General features: G+C 42.1%; 1 protein-coding gene across 1 annotated transcript in view; it reads left to right on the top strand.

Annotated features, from left to right (window-relative positions):
• Positions 1-16,528, top strand: part of sorbs1 (sorbin and SH3 domain containing 1) — a 66,281-nt gene that overhangs the window by 26,141 nt on the left and 23,612 nt on the right. The window contains exons 7-13 of the mRNA XM_080526660.1: positions 473-533; positions 686-760; positions 3,926-3,961; positions 4,235-4,349; positions 7,839-7,953; positions 9,479-9,562; positions 16,100-16,149. Of these exons, the coding sequence (XP_080382786.1) occupies positions 473-533; positions 686-760; positions 3,926-3,961; positions 4,235-4,349; positions 7,839-7,953; positions 9,479-9,562; positions 16,100-16,149 (536 nt within the window). The remainder of the gene's footprint in view (positions 1-472; positions 534-685; positions 761-3,925; positions 3,962-4,234; positions 4,350-7,838; positions 7,954-9,478; positions 9,563-16,099; positions 16,150-16,528) is intronic.

Genomic DNA, 16,528 nt, shown 5'->3' with positions numbered 1-16,528 from the left:
GGAGTGCTGTTATACTGAATATCAGCACGGCTGTGATTAGGTCGTAGGTACGAGGCCGCAGGCCGAGTAGCCTACCAAAGACAATCACAGCCGTCCTGATATTCAGTATAACAGCACAACCTCAAGTGTGATATTTCTTTTATACAACAGTTCTACAGCACCATATATTACCGTAGTTAATAGTAATAAGCGACAACAGATTGTGATTTGTTTGTTTATTTAATCATAAAAATAAATAAAAAATAGTTCCGCAACTGAACTTCAAATTGACTGTTGCCTAGTAACCTGAACACAAACATGTAGTCTAATTAACGGTCATTTAGTAGAACATCTGTGTGCGGCGGAGTGATGCATATAGTTAAAAGTCCCAGTGCTGTTATACTGTATATCGGCACTCATGGAATGCGTCTTGTCCAATCAAATTACTTAGTCGGAACTAACTGTTGTATAATCATCAATATTTCACCTTCAGAACACAGAGAAGTCCAAGGACTGGTACAAGAGCATGTTCAAACAGATTCACAGAATCCCAGGTGAGTGGACTCTCTCTCTAACCAGACTCAGTATTGTCATGTGTGTGTTTGCCCTGACGTGGCCTGTGTGTCACTGTGTTTGTGTCCTCCGTGTTTCTGCTGGTGTGAGTGTTGTCTCACTGTTGTCTTTGTCTCTCCGTCGCCTCGCTTAGAACCAGTTGAGGAAAACCCATACCGCCCCACCTACATTTTCCCAGAATCCTTTGACAGGCAGATGAAAACAACAGGTATCCGATGGCAGTAACTCCTCCACTTCCTCCATTGGCTTTATTAACATGTTATGCTGTAAGCTCTCGGCCGCGTTCGTAAATTCGCTCTGAGAGCGCCGGAGCGTCCACGTGACTGCCTCTTGGCCAATCAAATTACTTGGTTCCATTATGACGTCGAACCCAGTGTGCGCTCCGACGAATTTACGAACGCGGCCCTCATTAAAAATTATACCACACTCTCACACTCTGATTGTTAACAACACTCTTTTTTGTTGTTGTTCACCATTGCCATGACATAATTGTCAGTTAGTCAGCAAACCAGGCACTTATTAACTACACATTGTGAATTAAATTAGGAATTTCTGATAATTTATTGTTTAGCGAAAGCTAAAGCACAACAGTCAGGTCAACAGCACCCAGTATGGCTTGTCAGGTCTTTACTTAGTGACCATGTTGGCCTCTAGATGGCGGTCCAGTGCCATTGATTACCTTATCCCAGAATGACACAGAGGTGCATGGTAGAGGTACAGTAGTTGCCTGAGCTGTATTGTACGTGTCCCATGTGCATTCATGTATTCATATTAATTTGTGTATGAAGTAGATTATATAATAGCTGCTGATACTGTATCCCCTGTCAGTCAGTCAGTGCTGCTTGCTTTTTAAATCACAAATGTTAAGCATGCCCAAGGACTGTTGTCTGTGTACTGTACAATACTACAGTATATGTGTACTACTGTACATTACTACAGTATCTGTGTACTACTGTACATTACTACAGTATATGTGTACTATACTCTACAATACTACAGTATCTGTGTGCTATATACTCTACAATACTACAGTATATGTGTACTATACTCTACAATACTACAGTATTTGTGTACTATACTCTACAATACTACAGTATCTGTGTGCTATACTGTACAATACTACAGTATCTGTGTGCTATATACTCTACAATACTACAGTATCTGTGTACTATATAGGAAGGTTGTGAGTTCAAATCCCGCCTGAAACCACACCACTACTAGTGTGCCCTTGAGTAAGGCACTTAGCCCTCAGTTACTCCAGGGGGAATGTCCCTGTAATTCGTAATTGTAAGTCGCTTTGGATAAAAGCGTCTGCTAAATGGCAAAATTACAATTTAAAATTAAATACTCCAATACTACAGTATCTGTGTACTATATACTCTACAATACTACAGTGTCTGTGTACAATACTCTACAATACTACAGTATCTGTGTACTACTGTAAAATACTACAGTATCTGTTTACTCTACTGTACAATACTACAGTATCTGTGTACTATATACTCCAATACTACAGTATCTGTGTACTACTGTACAATACTACAGTATCTGTGTACTATATACTCTACAATACTACAGTATCTGTGTACTATACTGTACTATATTACAGTATCTGTGTGTTACATACTGTACAATACTACAGTATCTGTGTACTATATATATATATATATATATATATATATGTCATTTAGCTGACGCTTTTATCCAAAGCAACTTACATTGCAGTGAGTGCATACTATGTACTATACTGTACATTACTACAGTATATGTGTGATACGTACTGTACAATACTACAGTATCTTTTTCACCTCTGCTGCAGCTCAGTTTTCTTCCTTTACAACCTGACACTTCCACCTGTCCGTTCAGCATGTCCATTAGTCAATCAGCTGAACCGTCGATGAAAGAAAGTTTATTCTAAATAAGGAGGCTATTCCCAGATCGCCACAGCAGAACATTACTTATTCATCTGGATTCTAATCAATGGAATGTTTTAAGATAAGTAATGCTAAGCTAAGTGCTTTAGATGACACCGCTGCCTCTGAAAAGCAATCTGTTGGTGTTTGGCAAGGCTGTAATGAACTAATGGAATAAACCACAATAGCACAAACAGCTTTCTATTGAATGACTGTGACCAGCAGAGGTACAGCAGCGATATGTATGATATATACATATATTTCAGCATAAGATTTCTGAATTAATGTTATTAAGTTACAACCAGTATAATTGTGTTGACATTTTTCTTCTGACATGTACTTCACTCAGTATGGGAAATGTGAATGTTTTCCTATGATCGATAAAGTGATTTTGAAATGCATGTTAGAAATAAGCTAAAATACAGTCATCTAAGCTTGAATGGTTTGTGTACATTATGGTAACATGTTATTTGTAATCTTCACAAAACCAGACAGTTATTTTCAATCACTCTCTTCTCTCTCAGCCCATGCTTTAACATGCCAGTCTGGAACAGTTCATTTATGTGGTAAACACATGTGACACGTTCTAATGCTTTGGTCCTCGTGTCGGGATCTGATGTAATGATCAGACTTTTCTTTCGAAAAATGTGAATACATTTCTGCGTTGTTGAAAATCAATGACACATCGCTAGTCAACTAACACAGCTTGTTTTGGGAGCCTGCTAACAATGTAAAGTAGCGTTATAGTTAACTAGGTAGCAGTGGGGATTACTCACCCTATCCATTGCGAGTTTGTGTTGTGATTCTCAACAACGTTGAAACGTAGTTCCATGTCTCAAAAGAAAAGTCTGAACATTTTGATTGGTTGCCGACATGTGGACCAAATAATCAGACTGTGTCACATATACTCAACCTTACCAACACGCTTGATGAACTACTACACTGTATGTCACATCAAGTTGAGTCTTATCGCTACCAAAGCAACCTCTACTGGATATGTTGAATATCGTTAGCCTCATAGCATAATTGCCTAAGTCATGCTTCACTTGTGGTCAGCTGAGCCATCTTCGTATGTAGCGTAATATATATGTCAAAGAGATGACTTGGCCAGATAGTGATTTTGGAATGTAACAAGCATTCTGATGTCATAGGCAATAACGCACAGTGAATCAGCAGTGTTAGGAGAGTAGAGTTAGGCAGATATCTCAATTTGGCCAAAATATGACTTAGGCAATTATGCTATGAGGCTAACGATGCAGCCATCTAATTCCCAGACAGTAAACATGGCTTTGTGTCTATTGCGTAGAGACCAAATATCCAGTGCAGTTACCCATTATACTGTATGTAATTCACCTGTAACAGGCTAGTGAGTAAAAGGTTGGTTCATTTCCTTATAAAACTAGCTTCCATGTAATCATGACTGTGTATGTAAACGGTGTGCTGGGGTTTCTCTCTTCCAGATGACGATCCCTCCCCTTATGGATATGTGGAAGATGGTGAGTTTTGGTGTTTATCGTCCTTTGAGATGGATAAATGTCTGTCTTGTTTACACTGAAACAAGCCTAGTGTGTGTGTGTGTGTGTGTGTGTGTGTGTGTGTGTGTGTGTGTGTGTGTGATAGTGATACTCAAACATTCAAACTCAGACACTTATTGTTAGACACAATTACAAGACACTTTCTTACACTTACTATTAATATATTGATACAGCCAATGATTACCGTTGCCATGTTAATTAGAAGGTCTGTTGCTCCTGATGTGTCATTTCCAGTGAAAGGTCAAACGGTCCCGCGGTCTAAGAGTGGAGCTGAGGTTGACTCCAGAGGAAGGTCGTCTATGATGCCAGTGCCAACCCGCTCCTCCTCCCTCAAACCCTCCGCCAAAAAGTTAGTCCTGACTTTCTCTTTCGGCTCTACCGCTCCAAAATGTTTGAATTCGAACGATCGAACGATTACTATGTTAAGTAGAGATTCTCTAGAGCTTTTGTTTCATGGTATTTGTTGTCCATGCTTTCACTATTCAGAAATGACAACACTTTGTATGCATAGTTCCCCCTAGGGCCTGATTTAGCAAATGTCCAAATCAAGCACTCATGTTTAGTATGTGGTGGACAATCCTCTGCATGTAATAACTGCCTGAAGACCCATTGACCCCACCAGACGCTGGGTATCTTCTCTGGTGATGCTCTGCCAGGCCTGTACTGTAACCATGGTGATGCTCTGTTCAGGCCTGTACTGTAACCATGGTGATGCTCTGCCAGGCCTGGACTGTAACCATGGTGATGCTCTGCCAGGCCTGTACTGTAACCATGGTGATACTCTGCCAGGCCTCCTGTACTGTAACCATGGTGATGCTCTGCCAGGCCTGTAGTGTAACCATGGTGACGCTCTGCCAGGCCTGTACTGTAACCATGGTGATGCTCTGACTCTTCAGATTGACTTGGCCAGTCAAGACCTTTCCATTGTTTGGTATGTGTTGGGTCATTGTTTTACTGTATGATGTAGCGACATTCAATGAATATGGAGGCATTTGCTTTACTTCAGCAAACAAGATGTCTCCTGTACACTTCAGAATACATTCTGCTGCTGCTGTCAGCAGTTACATCGTCAATTAAGACAAGTTAGCCATTTCTAGTGGCAGCTATACACGCCCAAACCATAACACCCCCTCCACCATGCTTAACAGATGCAGTGGTATGCTGTAAATATTGGGCAGATTTGATGCCATCACTCTGGTCCATGATAATGTTCATATCTGTCCACAACACCCTTCTCCAGACCTCGCAGGCTTTGTAGGTACTTGGTTGCAAACTGTAAGCTGACCTGACTGTTCTGAGTGAAGTGACTGTTCTGTGAATGATAGTCTCTGACACACCTCACACCTGCCTCCTGGAGAGCGTTCCTGATCAGTCGTTTTGGGTCTTTTCTTAATCGTGGTGAGCAGTCTTCCGTCATCCTCTGAGGAGGTCTTCTTCTTTGACCCAGCGGCCTGTTTGTGGTTACTGAGCTCACCAGCGCTTTTGTTTCTGTTTAACGATGTTCGCTGTTGATTTTGGCAAGCCTACGGTTTGGCCATGTGTTTCTGGTGTGCTTTTCCAGATTGTTAAACCCAATAAGAGCTGTCTTGACTTTCATTGACATCTGTTTGGTCCTCATGTTGACAGACACCAATAGAAAACTCTCCAAAAGCAAATCTAATGCCTATAATCAATACTACACATTGACAGCTCTAATGACAGCTCTAAACTAATGGCTCACCCTTAAGAAAGAGAGGGTGATTCCGTTTTGTTTTGTTTCACTTTATGTTTCCATGTTGTGTGTTTTAATGTGTGTTTTTTATGCTGTATTCTTATTCAGTTTTTTATGCTGTGTGATGTTTTGTTTTATTCATTTTATTGTTTTATGCTGAGTGATGTTTTGTTTTATTCATTTTATGTTTCCATCAAGGACCATTTTGGAAATAAGTGTTTTAAATAATGCTTTCAAGTGCGATCCTCTGGACATTACATAGTGTCATGTAGCGTAAATTATGTAATAAAAATGTAATATTCCTAATAAAAATCAAATCAAATCAAACACCTCTCTTATGCCTGCACAAATTATGTAACGGAACATACCGGAAACACAGGCCAATTGTCCCATTGCTTTTGGATACCCTAAAATACACATACATTTTTTTGTAATTTTTGAATGGTGAAACCAATATTTACAAAAAATAGCACCAAATAAAAGGTGATAATCTGTACTTTAATAACAATATAGTAGTTGTCTGATTTAAAATTGCTCCAAACATCTGTTTGGTGTAGAGCCAAAACAAGAAAAAATGCTTCGACCCCATTTACTTACTAACACAGAGCACTGTATCATATCCTTTAACTACAGTAAGTACTTCATGTAGTTCTATTGATCTACTCCTTGCTTACTGTGTCTGACTTCTTTGACTGACACCCTCCTGGTTTGTCCCCCAGTTAGGTTGTCTAACCTCTACTCCAGTCCTGCCTGTGCTTAACGGTCACACTAGATGTTAGTAGACACCCAGCCCCCTCCCCGCCCCCCCTCCCCTCAGATATTTGTGCTGACAACAAAAATCCACTCGCTAGTGATAGAGTGATGAAGAAGGACAGGTGATAGAGGTTAAATTGTTGCTCACTGAGGCTGCAGATGGCGTGCTTGGTCGCCTCCCTCTCCTCCCCCTTCCTTGGTGTCCACATATCACTTCTGGTGCCCTCAACCTTAGTAGAGGCTTTTAGACACTGCTTGTTGTTTGTCCGTTGGTGGAACTCGCTCTGCTCTTTGATCATAATAATAATAATAATAATAATAATCATAATAACTACTACTACTACTACTACTACTACTACTAATAATAATAATAATAATAATAATAATAATTCATTGTTGTTGTTGTTTTGTCTTTTTGCTGTTGCTTATTGTCTTTTTAGTTTGCTGTTGTGTTTTGTCTTATAATTACTTTAATACTGTAATATCTTACTTTCTTCTACTTCATGTAGTTATTTGTTTTCCCTTAATGTCTGTCCTTGTTGTGACGTCTAGATGTTTGTTGTTTAAAAACGTACCAAAATAAATAATAATAATTAAAATATATATATATAATAATAATAATAATTCATTGTATTTATATAGCGCTTTTCCGGGGCTCAAAGACACTGACAATATGGGAGAAACAGAAAACACAGAAACAACAAGCAACAGATAACATGAGCACAGAACACAGAGTTAACAAACAGGCACAGGGAACAGTTAACACAGCAATGACGTTTGTGTTATGGAATTACCGTTTGATTAAATCTATGACTCTCTTCCCCACCATGGCAAATAGTTTGATATATACATGAATGATAAATGATACATGTACTGTAAAAGCGTGTAATGAAAGCGTTTCAACCTCTCACGTCTATTGTGTAATTCTAGACAATGTTAGTTTATTGTACGTGCGGGACAAATCATTCATCATCATTCTCTCAGGGACCGCATTGTCTGTTTGTTTTCTCTCAGGAACCTCAGCTGAAGGTTTTATGTACCATTGGGCTTAATCTTGTTTACATGACACTTTATTCATGCCTTAACAGTACATGACTATAGATTGAATACAGTATTGTAATCTCAAAATATAATACAGTTCTGAGAGAGAGAGAGAGAGAGAGAGAGAGAGAGAGAGAGAGAGAGAGAGAGAGAGAGAGAGAGAGAGAGAGAGAGAGAGAGAGAGAGAGAGAGAGAGAGAGAGAGAGAGAGAGAGAGAGAGAGAGAGAGAGGGGATGTCACCCCCCAAAAAACTAGCCCAGGCTGGTTGCCATGGAGACTGCTTGATAAGGATAATTTGTTCTCTCTCCCCCCCCCCCCCCCCCCCTCCTTTAGGAACGAGTGGGAGCCCCCGGATAAAAAGGTGGACACCAGGAAGTACCGCGCCGAACCCAAGAGCATCTTCGAGTACGAGCCGGGGAAATCATCTGTCCTGAAACTGGAGAAAACGGTATGACAAAACAAACACACCCTTGTAATTTGCCTGTGCTGCCTCCTCTAGTCTCTACGCGTGTTGTGTAAGCCGTCTCCCCCTCTAAGAGCTTACTGTAGGTGGCCGCTTCACTAACTAGGACAAGCTCTGAAGGCAATGTAGTATGTGTTGACTCAATATTCATGTGTACAACATTCCTGGGGGGTCTCCTGTTACAGTGACAGATGACCTACCTGGCTGTGTGTGTGTGGGGGGGTATCCCTTACAAGGATAGTAGCCGTTGTCTTACAGTGTCCAGCATAATGGTTATTTACTCGAATGCTTTGAAACGCTCTGCTTTGAAAGGACAGAGTCACGTGGGCACATTTCTCCTGAGAGAAAGTGCAAGACGCCGATGAGAAATAATTGTCAATGTCCTTGAGCGTTCTTTTCTTATTAGATTTGACCGATACTGTCTATAGACGGATGATAATCTTCTAGAATGGCGTACGTACATTCTAAAGCGAATAGAATGAACTCTTCATCAAGAGTGGAATTAAATAAACGCATGAACAGTTCATTGTTGTCTTAGCTGACAGCCTCTTCTTGTTGCCTCGTATAGAATAAAAGACATCATAGGTTCGGCTCCTCTAATAGTTATTAGATAATAATGTAAATGATGCCGAGCTTCATTCATGAGCAGCAGTTTGGCCCACATCCCAGACCCATGGCACCACACAGAGTTAGATTAGATTAGATTAGATTTATAGTCCCTAGAGTGAAATTCATTTTTCTCACCACTGTACAGTATACATATATACATACAACACTGTATAACACAGACAACAACAGACAGCACTACACATGACAGATACACAAGTACACACACTCAGCGCGGTCTATTATTTAAGGCAACAATGGCTGCGGGGATCAGGCTTTTGCCAAAGCGAGCCCTGTAAACAGTGAGAACAAGCCGTGGTTAAATCACTGGAGCATTTTATCTGTACGATCAGTAGCGAAATCGATGACATCAACAATGTTTGTTGCCATGTGGTTCGGTATTCATTCTTTTATTGAAATAAAACATTTGATGCAGTATATTCCCATCAATATATTATTCATTCAATTCCATAAGTAAATAGATGTTAAGAAGAAGAAGAAAGGACCCATGAAAGTGTAGTTTTTTCATTTTACCTACAGCTAAAGGCTACATACTGTATATCACAGACTTTCCCCAGTTGACTACTTCACGATGTTTGATTTTGTATCACAAAATGATGTGCATGTCCCTATCAATTTAATCTAAAGATACCAGGCACATCGATATGATATCCAAAATCACTTATAATCACATTCATTTAGCGTATGCCTTTTTTGTCTGGGTTAATTCCTTCATGATAGGAATGTTTATGTGAAGTAATTCATCATGTTGGGAATGTTGACTTCATCAGTAATGTGTCATAGATTCATTGTCTTTGTCTGTGAATGTCTTTGCTCTCTGAACTGTCTTCTCTTTGTCTTTCTCCTCCTCCTCCTCCTCTTCCTTGTCGCCATGCCCTTGTAGACTCAGGATGTCAGGCCAGAAGAGGTAGATATAGAGAGTGAGCCTTGGTATAGATTCTTTTCAGAGATGGAGTTTGGGCAAGTGGTAAGTCGTTGAAGTCTTTCAGTGGCAGTTGTATTTAAACAATGCATGTGATAATAACGTCCATGTTTAAATGCTTAAAACAAACCATGTCTGTCTATAAGGACTACCCCAACTTCTACCCTTGACTTCACATCTGCAAACTGAACAAAATCTAAAACGTCCCTTTCCTCAAAAGTTTCCTAATAGGGTGTATACCGAAAGTAATTACCCAGAACGACTTTTCTCAGCACGAGTGCCGTGGTTTGAATTTGCTCAATCAACTGGGCTTGCTCAATAGTGACAGTATTACATAGCTGTGTTTCTACAGCGATGTTTGTTGACCTCACTCTCCACCAGCATGTGTATTCCTTCTAACTGTATGTTGAAAGACGAATGGGTTTGTGACAAGTCGATGCAATCCATGGTGGTTTCAACACTCATGCCGTTGCTATCATTGCTTGTTATCACTTGCCAGACTCATAAGTGGAGTGAGTAATTGTTTTGTCTCCATCTCTTCACTTCAAGAACTCCTGAAATCCAAGTGTCTTTGATATATTTTCTCTGCTTCCATATTGTATATCTTGGCAACAGTTTTTTTATTATTGAGGCTTACATAGTTTGGATTGGAACTGAGATAAACTCAATATTGGCAGCTGAATGACTACCTACAGTAGCAATGGATTCTATCCGGTGTGACTTACATGATTCACATTTCTTTACACACTAGTAAGCGAATTACCAAGGCAATTCAGGTTAGGTGCCCCATTGTATTATGGTAAATAATAATTCAGGTAGGGGCGGCTGTGGAGCAGGAGGTAGAGCCGGCATCTAATGATCGCAAGGTCGGCAGATCGATCGGTGGTTCGAACCCCGGCTGACCACATGTCGAGGTGTCCTTGGGGCAAGACACTGAACCCCAAATCGCTCCCAATGAGCGGGGCCGGCCGGCGCCTTGCATGGTAGCTTGCCTCCATTGGTGTGTGAATGTGTGTGTGAATGGGTGAACGAGAGGCCGTTGTAAAGAGCTTTGGAATAAGGCGCTATATATAAGTCAGTCCGTTTACCATCTAGCTGTTGTGGGTGCGTCAGGCATCAAGCCATCGTTGCATTTTGTCTTCTCACACGAGGTTCCGCCCAGCCATGCCGAGCATGGCACCACCGCTGCTGTACCCGGTCATTAACTCACCACCCCAGGGTTTTACACTGATGTGGACCCTGTAAATGAGGACACGTAGCATACACAAGAGGACTGGGCAAGGTGCACTCTGGGTAATACTTAAGTTGATGACTATGCCAAAATTAGAATTATATGATAACCCGTGAATGTTGGATCACGAGTGGTCTCTATTTGTCTGTCTGGTATGTTTAGTGTTTTGTTTACCCCATGGGACATTTTATATTGTGTTACAGTTATGCAACAGTCAAAAGTTAACCTTTGACCTAACTAACTGACATTCGGTTGGATACGGTATTGGTTTTTAAGGTCAAAATGCAAGAGTGCAGTAGCTTTGGACAATCTTGGAAATTGATTGAAATTGATTTGATGCTTGTTGGCTAGTCACATGTCGGTTGGTCAATTTATTGACGTTGATATGATTATTTTTTTGAGGTTGTTGTCTCAGAAATGTCATTCTAACTTTGCTACATGATTGCACACAGGATGAACATCTTCTTAACATCGGTAGTATTTGTGTACATATTGGTTTCACCATTCAGAAATTACAACACTTTTTAGGCATAGTTCCACTGTTGTAGGGTGCCCAGAAGTAAAGGGAGGATAGATTTATCAAATGTCCAAATTAAGAGCTGATGTTTAGTATTTGGTTGACAATCCTTGGCATTCAATAACTGCCTGAAGTCTGTGACCCATCGACCCCACCAGACGCTGGGTATCTTCTCTGGTGATGCTCTGCCAGGCCTGGACTGTAACCATGGTGTTGCCCTGCCAGGCCTGGACTGTAACCATGGTGATGCCCTGCCAGGCCTGTACTGTAACCATGGTGTTGCTCTGCCAGGCCTGTACTGTAACCTTCTTCAGTCGTTGTTTGTTCTGAGGTAATTTTGCCTAAAGTCTTATCATCAGGAAATGAAATGCATGTTCAATTGGATTTAAATCTAATTTAATTTAACTTAATCTAATCTACTTGGCCAGTCAAGACATTTGCATGTGTTGACCCTGAAGAAGTCCTTAGTTGCTATGGCAGTATGCTTTGGGTCATTGTCATACTGTATGATGAAGCACCATATGAATGAATCTGGAGGTATTTGCTTGCACTCGAGCCGACAAGATGTTTCAGTACATTTCAGAACACATTCTGCAGCAGTTAACTTAAAGTTAACAACTTCTAGTGGCAGCTATACATGCCCAAACCTAACACCACCATGTTTCTCATATGAAGTGGTATGAATATTGCTCTGGTACATGATAATATTAATATTAACGGGTCCACAATACCCTTTTTCCAGACCTTTGCTGGTTTTTCCAAGTACCTTTTTTAGCTAACTGTAACCTGACCATCATTTCTGAGGATAACTAGTGGTTAGCAGTTAGTTAGCGGTTAGTTCAGTAAATCCTCTGTAGATCAGCTGGTGACGTGGTAACATTGGATGATGACCATTAACACTAGAACAGCCGTGTCGTTTTGAATGTAATCTAATCTAATCTAATCTAATCTGCCCCGTGCTGGGGTGACGTTGCATCAGTTGAGTCTGTTGGACTGTTATATACAGTAGCTTGACAAATCCGCGCCTCGGGGCGTCTCTCTGGAGTTGGCACCAGACAAGAAAGATTCTGGCTGCCCACAAACAGATGTTGTGCTGTCTCCATGTCCTCTCTGTCAGCCTGTCTGTCTGGGCCAACCTCCAGTCAGCCTGTCTGTCTGGGCCAACCTCCAGTCAGCCTGACTGGAAAACCACACCCTGGATCATATGAGGCGGCACCGCCGACTATGCTATGCTATGAGGTCATGTTTTAGCGTCAGGCTCGGCCAAACGTGGGTGCAGGAATCTCTCCTTCCTCCTCCCCAACCTTCTTTCGGAGTCACCGTGGTCGGTGGTGGTATCCACGGAAAGTCATGTCTGACGCAAAGTCATGTCAAAAGTCTCCGTGCCACTCCTGGTTATATATTGGGGGGGGGGGGGGGGGCGTAGTATTAGAACATGCCCTCCGTGGTGAGTGCCATCTCGGGGTGCGTGGATAGCTGCCAGATGAGCTCAGATTGATGACTGACTCACGTCAAAGTCGCGGCTAAAGCTACACCTGGTATGTGTAGTATTCTGACCTTAAGGTTCCGGGGGCTAGACTCACCGGCGCATCGGTGTTTGACGTATCTCTTCCTGGTAGAAGTGTGACTGGGGGGGGGCGTCCGGTAATGTCTGACTGGAGATTTCAGTAATCATGAGTGAGCGATGAGATGCCTTTGATGAGAGGCTTTGTGTGTTGTGTTCTTCCTGTGAGGTCTTGTTGTTATAATACTGTTACACGGCCGTTGACTTAAAGAGGAGACGTATAGGAAATACTCTTCACAAATATTGTTTGTTGTAGGTTTTCTCTATTTTTGCCTGAGCTGAACAATACCTTGATGGTAGGCATGTTGGCCTAACAACAGAGAGTGGTTATACTGTATCAATCAATCAATCAATCAATCAATCAAATGTATTTCTATAGCATATTTAAACATGACACTTGTCAACCAAAGTGCTTTACAGTAAATGTAAATTGCACCTAAAGTGTAAATAAACAGAAAATAAACAACCAACAGAAACAACAGAGGAACAGAACAACACGTCAAAACAAACAAGGCAGGAGTCAGAGTGAGTCAGGGAACGCTAAGGAATACAAGTGAGTTTTGAGCTCAGATTTAAAGGACTCGATAGAAGGGGGCAAATCTGATGGACATGGGGATGCTGTTCCAACCTTGTGCCGTGTATTGTTATCGAAATTGTCCAGTTCCAACCAGACACAGCGACATCCTTGTAAAGCTACAACAGCAGCACTCATTAATACATATACAAAGTCATCAGCTTACAATGGCCTGTAAAAATGTCACAGTCACATTCAGTCCCAGAGCTCCCATGAACATACAAGGCTTTAAAGAGAGGAAGAATTCCACACATAACTACAGTTGGGAAGAGCATTTGGGTCTGGTACCGGACTGGTTGACTCAGTCTGTCTAGCATTGCGGTAGGGGGGGGGGGGCAGCTGCATGGATACAGCTATCTGACCACCGTGTCTGTACGAGTCATACCCTGACCGCTGTGCCCCCCCCCTCCTCCCTCTCCCCACCAAGACCTTAATGCTCCACCGGAAGCAACCCATAAGCCCCCCCAGCTCATTGTGTTTTCATGTTTAACCTCTGTTATGTACTTAACCTTTATCTCTAAGTATTTAGTGCTGGAGGGGGATAAGGATGCAGCTATAACAGTACTGCCACGCTGGGGAGAGCTGTTGTTTTTGTAAGACAATACCTAAACCAAATGGGGGCTACATTTTGGGAAGGAATACATCCCGTTTGACAATCATATTATCATGGTTCATATATCTGAATATGAATGAAGCACAGAGCACCCCAACGTGAAATGTAGGCCTGTATATATATAGGCTACGTCTCAGCAAAGTAGTAAATTCATTTGAGTCATCTCCAACACCTGTTTGGAAACAGGCGTATGAAAACACTGTTAACACACTAAGTGTTCCGCTGACATGTCACGGCAAATAAATTCACGGTATCTTTGGTGCATCGAGCCATGAACAGCTTACGTTATTATTGTATGTGTCCTTTTTCAGTTTAGCTACACAAAGAGACTGCAGATGGGAATAGTTTAATGTCATGGTTGTGAAGAGTCGTGGAAACTATGGAGATATTTCTATATTATGCTAGTATGATTGATTATGCACATGAGCATTCTGTTATATCTTTCATGTCACTCTTTTCTGATTGTTTCATCCATCCAATTTAATATTTTGGACAAAAACTGCTTTTGAAGTTTTTTTGTAGATTACGTATCTGTTTATGTTTTTGTTAGATTGTTATTTCACTTGACATATACTGTAAACACACTTTCCTTCAGATAAGCCCTTTCAGGAACGTTTCCTGTTTACTCCATCAGTGTAGCGCGTGTGTGTGTAAGGTCAATTACCCACAAGTATCATGGGACACCATTTTCATCCCCCTCGTTGAGAACGACTTAGAGATCAGAGGGAGAGGAGGAGAGGATATACAAGACAGGAGAGTATAGACAACAGATCATCCAGTGGCGGTGGCGTGTTCTTTCTCAAAGGGTGAAGCGCTCGGCCATGGAACATTTATAAATAGATTATCTATAGACCCAGCCAGCCCAGTCTTATAAAGATAGGCCTCGTTCTGAAGGTTATTAATGATCCTCCTACCCTGGCAACCGGCGGGAAAGGCATGTTGTGGGAAATGAGCTGTGCAATATGCTCCTGGTCTGGTGGTCATCTGTTTGGGAGGATGGGGGGGGAGGGGGCGGGGGAGGCGGAGGCAAGGGGGGGAAGTGGATTTGGTGCCACCAGAAGAGGCTGGCTGGCGCTGGGATTGTGCAATCGTATTTGCAAACAACACTTGTGCTTTTATTCATAGCCTCCGTGTCACGTCTGTTATTTTTACACGACGTGACGTCTGCAACGGAGAAAAGCAACAGAAACAGTGGGCTAAAGATAGCTAGCTCTAAACCATTCAAAATGCAAGTGGGAGCTACCCCAGCGAATGGCTCTCCCTGTGTTTTGGGGTTAGTAACCGACCCAGAATAGCATCTGCTTTCCAACTACGATATCTACGTGTGTCTGTCCGCTTTGCACAGTCCTATAAACATACTTATTCACTCATTGTTTTTCACTGCCTACTAGGCTCGTATTGTGTGTTTGTGTCTGTCCAGTTCGTTTTCTATGTGTGCATTTGTCATGACTGTGCCTTTGAACTTCTGTGCCCATTGCTTGTGTAGTTTGCCTCCATTGTGTTGTATTTTTTGGAACTTTCAATGTTGGTCTTCTGTGTGTGTGTGTGTGTGTGTATATAAGTGTGTGTGTATGTGTGTGTGTGTGTGTGTGTGTGTGTGTGTGTGTGTGTGTGTGTGTAATTTGGCCTGCTTGCCCCACCAGCTGGTTAATTGTCCCCTGGTCTGGTCCGTCGGTAATGAGAGTGACTCAATACCAGACAAAAGAGTGGGCCTTTGTGAGAGCCGCCAGCCCATTGGCTGAGCCTTGTGACAGCCCCCCTCCCTGCATGGGTGCCCCTGACCGACGCACGCCCACCCCTCTCCCCACCCCTCCTCACTCACTGCCGCTTGTTTTCTCCAACTTGCATGCAGGCAGGGCCAAAACACACGCTTTGCTCCTCCATGTAAAAAAAGGTCCTCCGCTTGGTCTCTCTAAGAAAAAAAAGAAAAAACCCTAAAGAACCCTGGTTGCTTTTGGAGACAGTACCAAACACCAGGAGAGAGAGAGAGACGACAGAACCACCACAGCTCAGCTTAATGCTCCTGCGTGGAGCAGACCTTCCCGTGGATCTATCAATGACTTCTTTGTTTGGTCTGTTGCAGAGTGCCCCAGCTTTCAGCCCCCTGGAAACACCCTCCGACCTCCAGCAGTAGTAAGTCCACGCTTCTCTCTCTTTCCTAACACGTATACCGCTTAAGTTCATTCTCTGTGCTTATAGGACTCCCTATCAGCGGGTTCGTCTTTTCTAAGGCTTGTTTTAAGGGCGACTGTCAGAGAGGGGCTTGTTGGTTGTTTAAGTGTCTGTCTAACACCCCTGTGGAGATTTCCTCCTTCTAGGAGGGGGGGGGGGACTCCTACTTCCTGAGAGGTCCCTCTTTAACCAGGGTAGGAGCACAGTACAGTGTGTCCTCTGTTTGCTTTTAAGATGTTTTGGGGGGGATGGTGGTAGGGACGTAATTACTATGATTTCGGTGCAGCTGAGGCAAATCAGAGTAAAAGTCAGATATAATTTGTGGAGAGGAAACACTGTT

This window comes from Nansenia antarctica, assembly GCF_963989245.1.
Source record: "Nansenia antarctica genome assembly, chromosome: 1".
NCBI classification, from domain to species: Eukaryota; Metazoa; Chordata; class Actinopteri; order Argentiniformes; family Microstomatidae; genus Nansenia; species Nansenia antarctica.
This window is presented reverse-complemented; position numbering and strand designations above follow the sequence as displayed.